General features: G+C 41.9%; 1 protein-coding gene across 6 annotated transcripts in view; it reads left to right on the top strand.

The window, feature by feature from the left end:
- chl1a (cell adhesion molecule L1-like a) overlaps positions 1-16,690 on the top strand; it is a 71,814-nt gene that overhangs the window by 24,643 nt on the left and 30,481 nt on the right. For all 6 annotated transcript variants that reach the window (XM_034087814.2, XM_034087818.2, XM_034087816.2 and 3 more), the window contains exons 14-23: positions 1,528-1,693; positions 2,227-2,351; positions 2,550-2,654; positions 9,592-9,789; positions 10,211-10,281; positions 10,387-10,609; positions 11,544-11,659; positions 13,440-13,644; positions 14,582-14,704; positions 16,401-16,583. In XM_034087814.2, coding sequence (XP_033943705.1) covers positions 1,528-1,693; positions 2,227-2,351; positions 2,550-2,654; positions 9,592-9,789; positions 10,211-10,281; positions 10,387-10,609; positions 11,544-11,659; positions 13,440-13,644; positions 14,582-14,704; positions 16,401-16,583 — 1,515 coding nt within the window. The remainder of the gene's footprint in view (positions 1-1,527; positions 1,694-2,226; positions 2,352-2,549; positions 2,655-9,591; positions 9,790-10,210; positions 10,282-10,386; positions 10,610-11,543; positions 11,660-13,439; positions 13,645-14,581; positions 14,705-16,400; positions 16,584-16,690) is intronic.

A 16,690-nucleotide genomic window follows, 5' to 3' on the forward strand; every position in this document is an offset into this window, starting at 1 on the left:
GAAGGGCAAGGTCGATTTCAATACTAACTGGCGTTAGTATTACCGTCTTCCTGCAAAGCAGAAGGAGTAGCCGGCGAGCGCCCGTCGACCGAAATGGTTATATTTGGGTTCAATCTGTGGACTGTTAAGCTTGTCCGGCTACTATAGAGATGTGCTCTGAAGCGAGAAGAGGTGTTTGAATGACGCATGCGTCGTGGCGCAAGCTACTTATAGAGGGTAATTCCCTGACGTTGACGTCAAGATCACCAGCCAATCAGGATTGGCGTAATGAGATTGATGCTTCTGTTTGCTCCGCGATGAGGCGCATCCCATAGTGAGACATCGAACGGAGTGTTATGAATGAGAACATCTTAAGAAGGTTATCACCAAACATTTCAAGAATGTTTTTAAAGAACGTTATCTTACCTTTCAGAAGAACATTCTGGGAACCAAAATAATACGTCCCGCTGAAAACATTCCTAGAACAATGAATGGTAACATTCTCAGAATGTTTTGAGAACCAACAAAGGCAATCTGGGAACTCACACATGCCACCACAAACATGCAATATCTGCTTACAGCTTATCATGAATTACGTGCTTGTTTTTTTCAAAGGGAAAATATGGTGACATCAGATTTTTTAAAACATCCTTTTCAAACAAATGCTACAAGTTTGTTTTTTTAAAGCGCTCTAATAAATCTGACGTTGATCATGACCGTGTTCATATTTGCCATCACAGGAACGTTTTATAAAAAAAGAATAACATCCTGAAAACATTTTCAGAATGTTTCTTGGAGAATGATCTTAATTTGTTATCATGTAACATTGAGGGAACGTTTTATAAAGAACATCTTTAACGTGTTACCAAAACAACATCCAAAACACATCCTTAGAATGTTGCAGGCAAAACGTTCCACCTTTGTTAACATATCACATTAAAGGAACATTTTATAAAACACTTTCTGTCATCTCAGGCCTCAATAACACCCTCAAAACATCCTCTGAATGTTGCAGTTAAAATGTTATGTCTTAGTTAACCTTAAACCTATAGGAACATTATTTGAAATAATAAACATCCTAAAATTATTCAAACGTTTCTTTAAAACATTATTAGAATCAGTAGTTAATGTTAGCCAAAGTTGTGAGAACATTCCCCGCTAGCTGGGAACTAGGTGGTCTGTAAGGTCTGTTGAAACATGCTTGTGCTAGAAAGCCAATAAATATCTTAGCATCCAGACCAACAATTCATCTTTTATTGATTGGTAGTATAAGAAGATGCTGCATAAATAATAATGTGGAACATATTTTGAAATCTATTTGTCATAAATGAAAATCACCATGAAATGTATTGAGCAAAATCCGTACATTTCCATCCAGGAGGCAGTTACTGCGAGAGGGACACATTAATAAACTAAATAAATTGGCTGAACTTCACATACATGCATCTCATTTGCAGCATGCAGGCATTATAAATCATTATTCTCTCTGGCTGCACCCTCTTATCTTTTTTATGTGTTTTTGTTCTTGGGATTTGTTCTTATCTTTAGACCCTACACACATAGTATACCCACCTCAGGACGTGCAGGTCATCAGTGGCACCACAGCCCAGCTGATGTGCCAGGCAAAGTATGATAAAAGCCTGCAGAGCACCTTTGAGGTGGTATGGAGGAAGGATGGTGAAGAGATCCCACTTTTGTCTGAAGAAAATTCCAGGTAGGCGCCTGAGGTTTGATAGTGTTTCCATTCGTTTTCAGGTGTTTTTTTTCTCCTAAGATGGGTTTGTTCTGAGTCTTTATCTCTTTGCTTATTCTCAGGAGAAAAAAATGCATAACAGGTCCCGAAAGCTTTGTGCTTATCCTACTCAGTAGATGGTCAAAGACAGGGGATTTTGCAATTTTTTGTCTACTTAATAAAATGCCTGATTACCTCTGCCAAGTCTTTGCTGGCCTGCTTAGTGCGTAGGTGGTTATCTAAGAAAAAACACATTTTTTGTAAAATGTACTAGAAAGTTGGAAAGGCTCTAGCAGAAACTATTGCATTTTAAACAACCTAGAACATAATCTATAATTATCTAGTACTATGTTCATTTTGATGCAGATTAAGAAAAAGCTTTTCCTATTTTACTTCATTATTAACAATGCAGAGGATTGTGTAGCTTTTGCCGGAGGTGCAAGATGCTTTCTGACTGTTTGATTAATTTAACTTGAATTCTATCTATGTACTAACAAATGTGTTTTTATGTTCAGATACTTTGCGGTCTATGGCATGCTGCAGATCATGAGTGTGAACCTGAGCGATCAGGGAGCGTACACGTGCGTTGCCAGAACCAGCCTCGATGAGGACAATGCCACTGCACTGCTCACCGTGCTGGGTGAGATGGTTGTGTAAATAATATAGTATGGAATATCATTCATGATTGACTAGACATTCTTTGAAAGGGCTCAGAATATAGACAGTGTTATAAATATTTGAAAACAGTGGTTTTGATGTCATTGTAATGTTTCAGCTCTCCACATGTTTCAGATTATAAATTGACTTTTGATCCTGTTGCTTTTGTTTTGTTTTGCAGATGTTCCCGATGCTCCCAAAATAGTAGAGATTTCAGAACTTCAGAGTCCGAGGAATATTAGCCTATATTGGATATCCGGGAGTGATCACAACAGCTCTGTGAGAGGTGAACAGTTAGTGTAGAAGAAGTAGAACAGCTGATGTCTGGAAATAGGTGTTAGTGGTGCTAAATAATGCAACAGAATGTTCTCAGGGATCATCAACAGCTGTGACCTGCTGTGACTATTAGTTGTTACAATTAAGTTTACAGCCCACATAACGATGTCATTACTTTTTAATTATGGTGTTATGACCTGGCTCAAAAGGCCACAACAAAAAGGAGACACACCATGTCAACGGTTATCAAAATATGTTTATTTAAAGGAAACAATCCAAATTAAATTAAGTGCAACAATAAGTAAGGCATGAGGTGTGGACGTCAGTGGTATCAGTAGTGTAAATGCAGGGTGAGGGTTGCATGAATGTGTATGTGTGAGAGTGTTGAGGTGCACAAAGTAAAGCAACTAAAGTAACAACATATACTCATCAAAACCAGGGGCCTGTAGGGAAACGCACAGAGAGGAGCAGAGAGGCTCTAAATAGCTGCAGGACACCAGACCCAGGTGCCCTGAGTTACTGCAATCAGTGCGATCAATGCAGCCAAGACAGGACAGCCACACCCTCTCCACTGATGAACCCACAGGGGCATCACAGCCCCCCCTTAAGACGGAGGCCCCAAAGGGATCCCGAAACACCAAATATCCAGAGCCAGAGAGACTTCCTACCCCACCGGGGCACGAGAGAGAGCATCCGCCAATTCATCTCTCTGTGCTGCCGGTAAGTGACTCAACAAGCGATCCAATTGGCATAACGACTCCGAATTCCTCAGCCTACCAGACATAACAGGTTCATCTGGTGCCTTAACATCACACTCCTCAGCCAACCCTCAATCTGAAAGCACAGAATCAACCATCATTATGGGGCCCACACCCAACTTTTTAGCCATGAAGCTATCCCCAACGGTATCACGAACATAGTAGGGTTTCAGGAGGTTGACGTGACACAGTTGAGACAACTTCCTCCGATTTGGAGTAGCAATCAAGTAATTTTGATCTGACACTTTACTCTCAACAGTGTACGGGCCGGCAAACTTGGCTTTGAATGATGAGACCTGCAGTGGCATTAAAGCCAACACCTGATCCCCTGGGCTGAATTCACGATACTCTGCTTTACGGTCATAGAGTCTCTTCATATTAGCCTGCGCACCAGCTAAATGTTTCCTTGCCATTTCCACCACTAAATACAGGCGATGACGAAAGCCCTGTACATAGTCCACTACATTTTTAGGTGGCTCACCCTCAACCAAACCATCCTGGAGAACAGATAACACACCACGCACCTTATGCCCAAAGACCAAATCATTAGGGCTGAACCCTGTACTTTCCTGAATGACTTCCCTGGACGCCAACATGAGCCATGGAAGTCCCTCCTCCCAGTCCTTCCCCATACAATAAGCACGCAGCATGGACTTCAATGTTTGATGAAACCGCTCTAGCGCCCCCTGGCTTTGGGCATGGTAAGCCGACGCACGGTTATGCCTGACCCCCAGCTGCTGTAGGATCTGTTTGAACATATGGGAAGTAAAGTTGGTACACTAGTCGCTTTGAATCACACGTGGGATCCCAAATGTGGAGATGAACTGGGTTAAAGCCCTAACTACTGGCTTCACTGAAATGGAGCGCAAGGGAAACGCTGCAGGATACCTTGTAGTCTGGCACATTATAGTAAGCATGTACGCACAACCGGACTTAGATGGAGGCAACGGCCCCACACAATCTATGATCAAATGCTCAAAAGGTTGACCAAGGGCTGGAATGGGACTGAGGGGTGCAGGCTTCACCACCTGACTTGGTTTACCAGTGAACTGACATATGTGGCATGCTTTAATATAACTTGCAACATCGCGCTTTAACCGAGGCCAGAAAAAAATAGCGTAGGACACGGTCATAGGTTTTTTTATCCCCAAATATCCACCACTATCATGCGCAGTTTGCAATATCACATCACGAAAGCTACTCGGCACCACCACCTGAAACATTGCGTCCCCCACAGCATCACCAAAACAGGGCACCCACTTGCGCACCAGCAAGTCCCCCTGAACAAAGTAACCCATGACCTTCTCTGCCGGCAACAACTCAGTCCACAGAGCAGAAAGAGATGAATCGTCCTTCTGACTCCTGACCCAGTCCTCCTTTGACACCGACGAAGGGAGATCAGGCAGTGAGACCACATGTACTGTACCACATTACTTTTGCTACACTCCGAAACATGTGGGTCAGCAGACATTTTCCAGCTCTGTGCACGTGTCACAGCACAAACTGGAAACACACTTGGAAACTGCAAACCACGCTCATCTGGCTCCCCAGATGCCACCGGCCTGGAAACCACCACAGGCGGTGGCACACCAGCCCACACAGCACTACCAGCGAGATCGTTGCCCAAAATCATATGTATCCCATCAAGTGGCAACGCGGGACGCACGCCGATAGACACAACTCCCCGCACCAGCTCGCAATCCAGCACTATTGTATGCCGTGGCACAGGGATCAAGCCCATCTCCATGCCCCTCATCAGCACAAAATCCCCCGTTTCTGTCTCTGACGAAAAAGGCAACACTGACTCAACAATGAATGAGTATCTAGCCGCTGTATCACGCAACACCTTAATCGGCACATATTTGTCACTACCGACGACTGATACAACAGCTTCAGTGATGAACGGCTCAAAACCAGAACCCGCATCCGGGTCGGCACAAACCGGCTTCTTATCAGGCACCATGCCCGAGCCTACACCCAACGGTTTTTTATCCAACACGGCAGAACAACACATGGCTGTGGTGACAAACGAGGCTTCCCCTTAGTTTCCAGCAACGGACACTGCTCCTTCCAATGACCCCCTCCTCTGCAATAATGACATAGGTCCACTTTGGCCCCCTCGGGTCGCCCTGTACCTACAAATCTACGGGAGGAGCCTGGTGAAAACTTTGCACCACCGCGGGCATAGCCATTGTCTTCTCCACGTTTCCAATCACCCCTAGAATACTTCTCAGTAAAACTGCCCTTATGTGTCAACACAAAATCGTCAGCAGCTCTAAACGCGGTGGAAGGCTGTTCATTCACATAAGTGGCCACACGCTGAGGGAGAATGTCTTTAAATTGTTCCAAGACAATGAGCTCACAAAGACAGTCAAAACTTGCAACCTTTGCTGCCGCGCACCACCACTGAAAATGAGAAGTTAAATCACGGATAAACTCCACATGTGTCTGCTTATCTCCCTTGACTCAACTTCTGAACCTTTGACGATACGCTTCAGGAACCAGTTCGTAAGACTTCAACACCACTGATTTTACTCCATCATAGTCCAAAGCATTTTCGCCACAAACAGCTGAATAGGCTTCCTGTGCTCGCCCAGTGAGTACACACTGAAGTAAGAGCACTCTGTCCGAATCTGACCAGTTTCTTGCCTCTGCTATGCGTTGAAATGGAGTGAAAAAAATGTCCGGGTCACGCTCATTGAACTTTGGCACTAATCGCAAGTAAGAAATGATGTCGCCACTGCCTGATGCCGACCTATCACCACCATCCTCCCATGGAGAAAACTTGCCCTCTCCCATCAGCCGTAATCTAGCATGTTCCACCTCACATTTCATCTTTTCCACCTCCAGCATCTTCTCCACCTCTAAACGCTTCTCTACCTCCTGCTGCTGACCCCTCATCTCCAACTTCAGCTCCAACTGCAATCTCTCCTGATCAAACTGCATGGCCAAAAGCTCCTTTTGCTGCTCGAACGTCAAACCAGCTGTCTGAACCACTACCGGCACGACCCCTGCCGCACCAGACTCACTCTTCTGCAACACTCCCCGCTCAAACAAAGATGACAGCTTTAATCTCATGTTTGCGCTTGCTCCCTACAACAGCAATTTCATAATGCTCTGCTATTTCGACCAACTGCGCCTTCTGGCAATCATCCAAGAAAGATACTGAGGGCGCATCCACAAACGCCGACAAAGAAGCCATAATATATTACTTATACCCAATCAGAAAGCAAAGTATTATACTGTCAACACGCCTGGGCAAAAGACAAAACCCAACAGAGAATTTCCCCCCCTAACTGCCTTACCAAAATCTTACTAATCTCACCTAGTCTTCATGTGGCTTGCGGTGGGTAATTACGCACTGGAACCCGGCGGATTTATGGAGCGACCTGCTCCATAAATCACCAAGAAATCACGCGGATGTGCCCCCGAGACAGCTGTCCGAAAACAGCTGACACTAACCACGTCGCCACAACACAAAAAAAACAAACAGATGCAACCCAAGGGGAAACGCCACTTAAGCCTAGTGGGGAAAACTCTTTACAAAAGAGTAACAAGCAGAAACTTCGTACCTTCTGATTGGCACACAAAACCTGACGCCATGTCAAACACTAAAGCTTCCCGAAACCCAAAAACATGATTTGTCCCCCAAATAGCAGCGCCGAGCCAGCACACAGCTGGACCACATCAACTAATTAGCTGCTCAAATGACACCATGTGCTCTGAGCACTACACAAACTTTTAACCAAATAACCCGTAGGACGAGCCCCCATTTGTTATGACCTGGCTCAAAAGGCCACAACAAAAAGGAGACACACCATGTCAACGGTTATCAAAATATGTTTATTTAAAAGAAACAATTCAAATTAAATGAAGTGCAACAATAAGTAAGGCATGAGGTGTGGACATCAGTGGTATCAGTAGTGTAAATGCAGGGTGAGGGTTGCATGAATGTGTATGTGTGAGAGTGTTGAGGTGCACAAAGTAAAGCAAATAAAGTAACAACAACATATACTCAACAAAACCGGGGGCCTGTAGGGAAAAGCAGAGAGAGGAGCAGAGATGCTCTAAATAGCTGCAGGACACCAGACCCAGGTGCCCTGAGTTACTGCAATCAGTGCGATCAATGCAGCCAAGACAGGACAGCCACACCCTCTCCACTGATGAACCCACAGGGGCATCACATATGGTATTTCAGAATAATTAGAGTGAGGAAAAAAGTTGTGTAGGTTGAGTGAATGGAATAGAATGTTTTTCTGCAGTTACTGTAGAAAACAACATACTAGGATATTAGCAGATACATGATTTACATGCTCACACCCAATTATATTTTACTTAAGTAGCAATCATATAATGTAAAAATAAATGTCTCAAATTAGAAGTACTCAAATTCTGCATTAAAATTATAATGAAAGTAAAAGTACAATAGTGCTTAAAATATATCTCAATTAGTTCATTTAAAAGTACTCACAACTGGAATTCAGAATCATAAATATAATAAGATGCATTCATGTGTTCATTACCTTGATATAGTAGCTGGTAAGGAGGACATTTTAACTACTCTACATAAAGCTGATTAGCTTAATCCATTATATTTCATCAGAATTTCTGAGAGTATACTTTGTATTATGATTCTGAATCTGAAAAGTAGTAACTAAAGCTTTAAAATAAATTCAGTGTAGTCACAAGTACAAAAAAATATAAATATCTATAACAATGGAAATAATTAAGTTGGAAACAAGTAGCTTGTACAAGTACAGTACTTTAATACTGTAATTGTAGTTAGTTACTTTCCATCCCTGCACACCTACTGGCACTTTCAGCTAATTTTGTTCAGTGAATGCTGTCTGGATGAACAATCCCTAACACGTAAATAAGTTGAACTTTAACACCTAAAGTCTGCAGACTAGTGTTAAACCCTCCATTACAAATGTTCTTTGATACAAGTTCAAATCTAGATGCTGCGCATTGTCATTTTTTCTCTGAGAGTGAACAGATTCGGCTGCATTGATCACTGTTAAGTGCTAACTAACGTTATTTCACAAGAAAAGGCTGCAAGTGGCAGTGAAGTGTTCAGGAACCTGGCACAGAAGCTTGTGTCTCATTTATACTTCAAAAAGGGTCTCATTTATTTTTGGAAACTTGTGATGAAAAGATTGTATATCAACTGATAAGTGTGTCCTTGTGTTTATGTGCTTTGATGTGTGTTATCTACGATCAGAATAGACATGCCTGAAGAAGATCCTTTGTTAGTGTAAAATGTGCTGTTTTGTGTTTAATTAAACATCTTGGAGCAGCACACATGAGTTATGAGGCCAGACATTCTCTAAACGATATCCGTGGATCAGTTTGGCTAAGCACCAAGTGAATGTGTGTGAAGAAATATTAAAATGATCTGATTAATTTGCCTTGGAAATTGCCAAAAGGCTTTGCATGAAATCACTCCCTTGTTTACTCATTTATTTTTCCCTACAGTACATGATGAACATTCAGTAACAAGTTGTTAACAGTGATGTTCAACACTTCATTGTTGACACACCTACGTGGCAGAATGATTGTGCACATTTGACATTAAGGAGCAATTGCATTCGTGGATTTTTCGACAAAGAGTGGTTAAGTCTATTAAAAAAAAATAATAATTGTTGAGCTCGATAAAAAACATCTAATGGTTCATTAAAGATGAGAAACGATTGGAGAGGACTACTGAAAAGGCACTAGGTTGCTGGAGAATTTAACAGCTCTGTTCATGACACCACTTAGATATGTATAATAACGTCATTTTACTTGGTTAAAATTTTTCCTAGAAAAATAAAATGTATGTAAACCTGAAATTATAACTTGCTTTTGGCCTTTTGGGGTCAATGAAACATTGATATTTCTTAACTTTTTAGGTTGAGTTTAAAAACTGTGTGTACCAACAACCCTTGAGCTTTGTGCTAAACCTAATCACCCCTGACAAGCTTTGTAATTAACGCACTGATATGCGCAAACTCTAAGAAAAGGTGTTTATGAGAACGTTCAATTGTTCCTTTATTTATTTTGAGAAAGTGTGGAACATGAACTGTAGACATAATGTATGTTGGACTTTAGAAAATAATCAAAGGAGTGTGAAGCATGCTTTCTCAGCTGTAGTGATGATCTGTTACAGTGACTGATCATGAGGATTTCTTCTCTCGTCTGTGAGCACAGAGTTTATAGTGGAGTACGAGGAGAGCCAATGGGAGCCCGGAAGGTGGCGGGAGCTTCAGAAAGTCCCTGGTAACCAGGCAACAGCAGAGCTGGCACTACATGGTAACCTTAACTACCAGTTCAGAGTGTATGCTGTTAATGCTGTTGGACCTGGACCCCCCAGTGAGCCCACTGAGAGACACAAAACACCCCCTGCTGGTGAGACTCGCTCCCTTTAATTATCATGTTCTGCTTTGGTTCTCTGTTGATTGTGAAAGCATGCAAAGTTTTAACAATTTGTGAAAAGTGCAGAGAGTTGCTGAGTAGAGAGGCCAACCTTATTCCACAGGACTTTTTCTTGCAGTGGGGGGTATGGATATTGTTGGGTCTCGGAAGCCCTTAAATCGCCAATTATCAGCTCCAACACACGATGCTGCTTAATCATGACTCTCATTTGAATATGCTTGTGTGTCAAATAAGGATACTTGTGCTACAACAACCAAATATTCTGTTTTAGCTGAACAAAATTGAGGGATATTTGCATTTTGGCAGTAAAAGACAAGAGTCAAAATAGTTAGATTCACTCAATCATGCTATTTTTCTATATATTCATTATATTGTTTTACATTTCTGTTCAAAGCTCCAGAAAAAAACCCAGAAAACATCAAAATTCAAGGCCATTCTCCTAATCAAATGGACATTAGCTGGGAGGTAAGGTATATATTATGGATCTGTATACAAATACAAACAACTGATATTATTGTATTTTGATTTTTGATTATATTTCTATGACATCAACACTCTATCCTCTTGTAGCCGCTGTTGCCAATTGAACACAATGGCCCAGGCCTCGAGTACAGGGTGCGCTACAGAAAACTGGGGGTGGGAGATGAATGGAAGTTGCATATGGTCAACAGACACTCCTTTGTAGTGAGGAACACGTCCACGTTTGTCCCCTACGAGATCGAAATTCAGAGCAGGAACAGCCATGGCTGGGGACCAGAACCTAAAATCGTCACTGGTTACTCTGGAGAAGATGGTGAGTGTGATGCAAACGTAAGACTTCCTCAAACATATGTACTGTCATTATCATATTTCAATCTATGTGTACATGCTACTCACTTCACTTGTTCATTAAAAACATACCCTTAATGCTGAACTAGTACATGTACAGTAGCTGTTGTTTTGCTTTTGACTTACTTTGAACTCTTTGTGTTATCAAATCCAACACCGTCTTCAGTCGTCTTTTGGCATTGTCTGCGGGAAAATGTGTCAGGTTAAGTTCTTTCTTTTTCTCATGGTTTTTAACCCCGTGCAGGTGTGCAGTAGTGACTTTTCCTCCCCCTCTGCTTAGAAAAAAAAACTTCTGTGCTAAATCCAGCAGGTGGCAGATAACCTTTGTAGAGCAGAGGGGTGTCAAATTTCCACTTCTGTCTCAGAAGCTGTGGGAGATTTGACAGATCACGACACACTTTTCGCTTTGGGCCTATTGAAGCCCAATGGCTGCTTCCCTGTCTCTGCTGTGCTTCTCTCCTTTCCTACTCCCAGTTCAGTCAATTGTAGAGCAGAAATTTAGAGAGTGTTTTAATTTCATGTTTGGTGTTGTTTTTGTCCCGACTGAAGAAGACAAATCTGCCTCAGTTGGTGTCCTGCTGAGTTTGTATTTGTGCAAACGACAACCAGCTTCACCGTTTTCTTTGCTACCAAAACCAGCAAAAAAGCTAATTTCAGCACAGCCTGAACAAGAATAATGACCTGTTATGGCTTCAACATAACAGCTCAGACCACCATCGATGAGCGCGTTTTTGTCCAACATGATTATTTTGTTGTTTAACCCTCTGTATCTGCAAGTATTTCTTCAGTTTATTTTCTTTCTTTACAGCTGTAAATGGTATTGTTAAAGAGTTGCTTCAAAGGTATCCTGCTGTTAGCAGTCCGTCTGTTTTCCTGACCTTCCTCTTTCTGTTCTCCAGTCCCGACCGCAGCACCACGGGACATAGCGGTGGAGGTGATCAACACCACTGTTTTGAGAGTTAGCTGGACCCCCGCCCCCGCCGCCACAGTGAGAGGTCATCTCGGGGGCTACCATGTACGTTGTTCTTATGGTCCTGAAACCTGATTTCTTTCAGACGAGGTTGTGTAACTGCAGAATTTCAATAGCAGCAGAGAAACTCTGAATATCAAAACTTCTTATTAAATATAGTAATCACTTTGGTTTATATGAGATAAGCCTTGTAAAATGATTACATCTTGTTTCCATATTCATTTTGCAGCGCTGCTTCTAAAAATATAAATAAACAATTAATATCTGCTTGAGTGCAGTGCATCCAAACACATCGAGCTGTGCATAGAACAACAAAGAAAAGAAAAAAGGAGGTAGCAGGAGAGGTGCCAATTCACCTCCTAGGCCACCTCAAAACTGCTCCCTTTGTGCCGGGTACCTGACATCCTCTCTGCTCTGCCACCTCTCCTATCTGCCTGGGGTTGCATGTGTGCATGTATTTCCTCTGTGTTTGTGTAATGTGTGTAAACACAACAGAGTGGAGAAAGACATTTCCCTGTGAGGGATTCTTCTTCTTCTTCTTCTTCTTCTTCTTCTTCTTCTTCTTCTTCTTCTTCTTCTTCTTCTTCTTCTTCTTCTTCTTCTTCTTCTTCTTCTTCTTCTTCTTCTTCTTCTTCAAGTTGATATAACTTTGCTGATAATCAGTGTTGGCACACCAGTCATAATTTCGTTTTAATAAAACTCAGCTACATGTTTGAGCAGGGAAGAGAGATCTTAGCGCATCTGGTCCCTCCAGAGACGCAATATGGAGACGTTTTGAAATATGTGACCTGACATACTTAAAGCTGTCCGCTTGTGATCGCATGTTAATGCCAGGTCTGAACAGAGCCATGCTGTAGGCACAAAGGGGTTAGAGTCAAATCAAGTAAAATACATTACCTGGATTGATTTCCTGGTGCAGTTAGATATTTCTCGTTATAAAATATATTCCTAAGGTTCAACCCCTTTCACTTGCCTCTTGAGTGTGTCAAAACCAGATATAAAAGATAAAAGAGACGCCACTAACTTTCACATTTTTTTTAATATAAGTGCTATTTGAATAATGGACGATTGAAAGACAAAACAATTCATAATGTGATTTCACAATAGGGAATGCATTTAGTTTCTGGGTGTTACATCCTGAAAATCTTAGACACAGCCCTGAACTAAATATTCTAGAGTGGGCTTTAGATAGTAGGGTGACTAAGTAATGCTGATTGTATAGTAACACATTACTTGGCTTGTAAAGCATAAAACTCAGTTTCCTACAAATAAAAGTATATGTCATTTAAATTCAACAAATATCATCATGGCAATGACCACAAAAATAAAACATTATTTCTAAACCTGTAATATTTGTTCACCTTTTTTGTGTGGAATGAGTTTGTGATAGGTTAACTAATGTAATCCCTCTGATTAACTCAATAAGATATGTTTGCGTGTTATGACAGAGGCTTATGTTATTGATGTGTAATTTGATTAAATACTTTTTATATCTATGTCAAATCACCTTTTACTTCACTGTCACCTGTGAAGGCATTAACAGTGTCTTTGCAGGGACAATGACAACCTGACTATAGGAAACAATTACTCAGACACACACCATCACACGAACAAAGCAACATCTCCCATTAACAGTTCATATTTGATGTCTAATATCAGATTTCTGCCTAATTAAAAGGGAACCCAGGCATTAATTGCTGCTCCTCAACTTTGTCTTTGTCACTGTTCTGCCATTATCGCTGTCTTTCTCTTCCCTCCCTCCTCTCTCTGCTCTCGGTTAAGACGTGTTCCTCATCAAAATCTTCCATTGCTTCCCCCTTTACAGGTTCACTGGGTGAGGAAACGAAGTTTGCTGAATCCGAACAACATTTTGGATGAGCGCCAGTCCCTGTCTTTTCCTGGGAAGAGGACTCATGCCATCGTGCCGGGCCTCGAGCCTTTCTCCGAGTACAGACTCACTGTCAATGTTTTCAACAAGAAGGGCAATGGGCCCAACAGTGACCCGGTCACATTCAACACTCCAGAGGGAGGTGAGGTGACACAAACACACAACATGCAGGTGCTCCTCACACACTTATAAATAACTCTGCTAAGTACATTATAGGAATATCAGTCAAGCTTGCAGAAAATCCTGTAAGGAAATGATGATAGTTTTATTTGATTCAACCAACAAAACAATAACTTTTAACAAAAGCACAGATTTAATTTATAGTTAAGTCCTCCGCCACAATTTTTCGCATTTTGTCACTTAACCTTGATACTTGAGCTTGATGTTATAGCATAAGAAATGTGCCATGTGCCATGCTAGAATGAGTTCATAATAGTATGCTAAAAGAAGGACATGTCTTTGTGCTCACTGTAAATCAGAGTTGAATGTCTACTTTAAAGCAGGATTTGTATCTGCACAACTGTCAATAGTTTGCAACTTACAGAGGTGTAACACAGACACTTGAAAACCATTGTTCACATACACTGAGAATTTATAATGAAGTCTATGCATATTCATAGATTCTCGATTTTTCAGAGGGTCAAAGACCATATCTTGTTAAAAAATAACAAGGACAACTTGATTTTACTACTTTTTACTGGCACACTGACACTAATTACAAATAAAGTTGTTTAAGGTATCAAAGCAGGTCTGAAATAAAGTGGTGACAAATGTTTAGCTTGGAGACCAGGAGGAAGAAAGTTGTGCCTGAAAATACTTGTGAAAGGCTGCTCCATGTTGCAGCCTTGTGAAAAGACAAAGCTGCTAAAAACAGGCAAACTGTCATATACGCGTCTTCAGTGTGTTAGTCATCTGTTTAACAAACAAGAAAAGGCAAAAGGAAGCTTAAATAACAGAAGAAATATCAGCCATAAAAAGACACTTAAAACAACAGAGAAATATCACTGATCTTTGATGTAATTTGATCTACTGAAACATGTCTTTTCAGTTGCACATTAACATTACTGTCACTCCCATAGCTCCTGCACAAGTGCCCATCCTGACTGCCTCCAACGCCCAGATAGACTCCATACTGCTGGTGTGGGGCCCGCCGCGGGAAGCCAATGGCATCCTTACTGGTTATCTCCTGCAGCACCACCTCAGTATGTACACGCACGCGCACACACGCACGCGCGCGTACACACGTGACTAATTACTCATTGACTTACTCAGTGTCGACCTTTTGCCCTATGTAATGTTTCCCATGAATAGATTTCTCTTTGCTGTAGCTCAAGCTTTATCTGTAGTGCAAGGCGCGTAAGCCAAAGTGTAGCTGCAGGTGCTCTGCGACACCACAGTTTATCTTTGAGTCTACAGGTTGAATATTCATGTTATAACACTGGAAAAATACTACACACAATCAATGACCCTTCTTCCATCTCCTCTTCTCTTCAATGTTATCATACCAGACACTAGGTAGGACTGTTTAACACTAAAAGCTGCAAAGTGGTCGTAATTGTGCAGCCTGCTTCAGTACAGATTGTGGTTTGACAAGTGTTTCTTATCTCGTATCCTCCAGGATTGCAGTTTTCCTTTTTAAAAAAACAACTACTTTTTAAGTGCCTCTTATTCAAAATTATTTGGCATTTATTACTCTGTACATTTCCGTCTTCAAAATTAAAACCCACACCTTGAGAACAAATGAAGGAAGGGCTTTCATTACTCTCCCTCTGTTTTCAGAGCCTACACAGCCTCGCTGGCTGACATTTCTGAAATCTTTTGTGTAAAATGTGAAGGCAGAGACAGCCCTTTGCCGCCTCCACCAGCACCCACTGAGTCTGGCCAGCTCTTCAATACACTCTGTCCCCCTCTCCTTTCTGCTTTTTCCCATATCAGATGTCAGGCTTTACACAGATATTCCCACACAATGCAGTCCGTGGGTGTTGGAAGTTTTTTGGGTTGAATTGATTCACTCTGCAAGCATATCTTAAATTGAGTTTTCTGCTAATTATATGATTAAATGTTATATGTATATACATATCCAGTTGAGTCATGAATCCGCTGTGTAATTAACCTTTGAATATTTCTTACAACATTCATTAAAACATGACATTTCCAGTTTTTCCGTGCTGCAAACAAACATCAATTTTCCCAAGCGACACCTCAGACTTGGCATATATTCAGTTACCTGCATATCAACATTGGCACAGTAATGAATTCAACGTGGGGGGGTTTCTGGAGAAACCCTGGAGTTAGTTGCTTTCTACAGTCTGCACACATACTGTACTTTGATCTATAATGCAAGTTTGGTGATACTTTATGCTGCTTGTGATTGCTGCTCCTCTGATTTTCTTCCTACTGCTTATGCTTTATGTTTAATTTTTTTCCTTCGTCTCTTGTCTTTCTTTTTTTCCCCACCCATCTCTTCTTTTATCTGTAATTGTTCCCCTTCCTTTTACACACATGTTCTTTTTTTAATATCTCCTCCACATCCTCCATCGGTGTTTCTGTCTCCCTCTCTCCTCCTCTGCTGCTTTTCATCTATTGACACTTGTTTATACGCTCCCACCCATCTCCTCTTGAGCTCTCTATCTCCTCCTTTCATCTCCTCTCCGCTTTCTTCATAATGTATTCCTCCTCAGCTCACCTGTCGTGACACGTATCTGCTATATCACTTACTGCATGAGCTAGCATGACATCTCTTCATCTTCCCACTCCCTCATCCATTGACTCTCATTATAGTTGTGTACCATTAACATACAACACGTGCCGACCGCGATGACTTTTTTCTACGTGTTTCCGGCAGAGGCTCACTCATGCCTGTTGAACTGACCTGACATCCTTCTCCCTCCTCTATAGTTAATGAGACCACACTGGAGGTAGTGGACTCCCAGGAGACCAACATCACCGGAGCTGACACCACCCAGTGGAAGCTCTATGGTTTGGAGGGGGGGAGCCTCTACCGCTTCCTCCTCAGCGCCTGCACTGCAGCCGGCTGCGGCCCCCCGCTGACCCAGGAGAGCAGCACTCTAGCCCTAGAACGTGAGTGGAGGAGATCAGTGTATCTGTTGTGGCACTGGGGTTAATGAGATATCATTTGCATTGCTTAAGGTATGACAGCCCCATTAAAGGGTTTGAAGTACACGTCA

The sequence above is a fragment of the Pseudochaenichthys georgianus genome, chromosome 7 (genome assembly GCF_902827115.2).
Source record: "Pseudochaenichthys georgianus chromosome 7, fPseGeo1.2, whole genome shotgun sequence".
Taxonomy (NCBI): Eukaryota; Metazoa; Chordata; class Actinopteri; order Perciformes; family Channichthyidae; genus Pseudochaenichthys; species Pseudochaenichthys georgianus.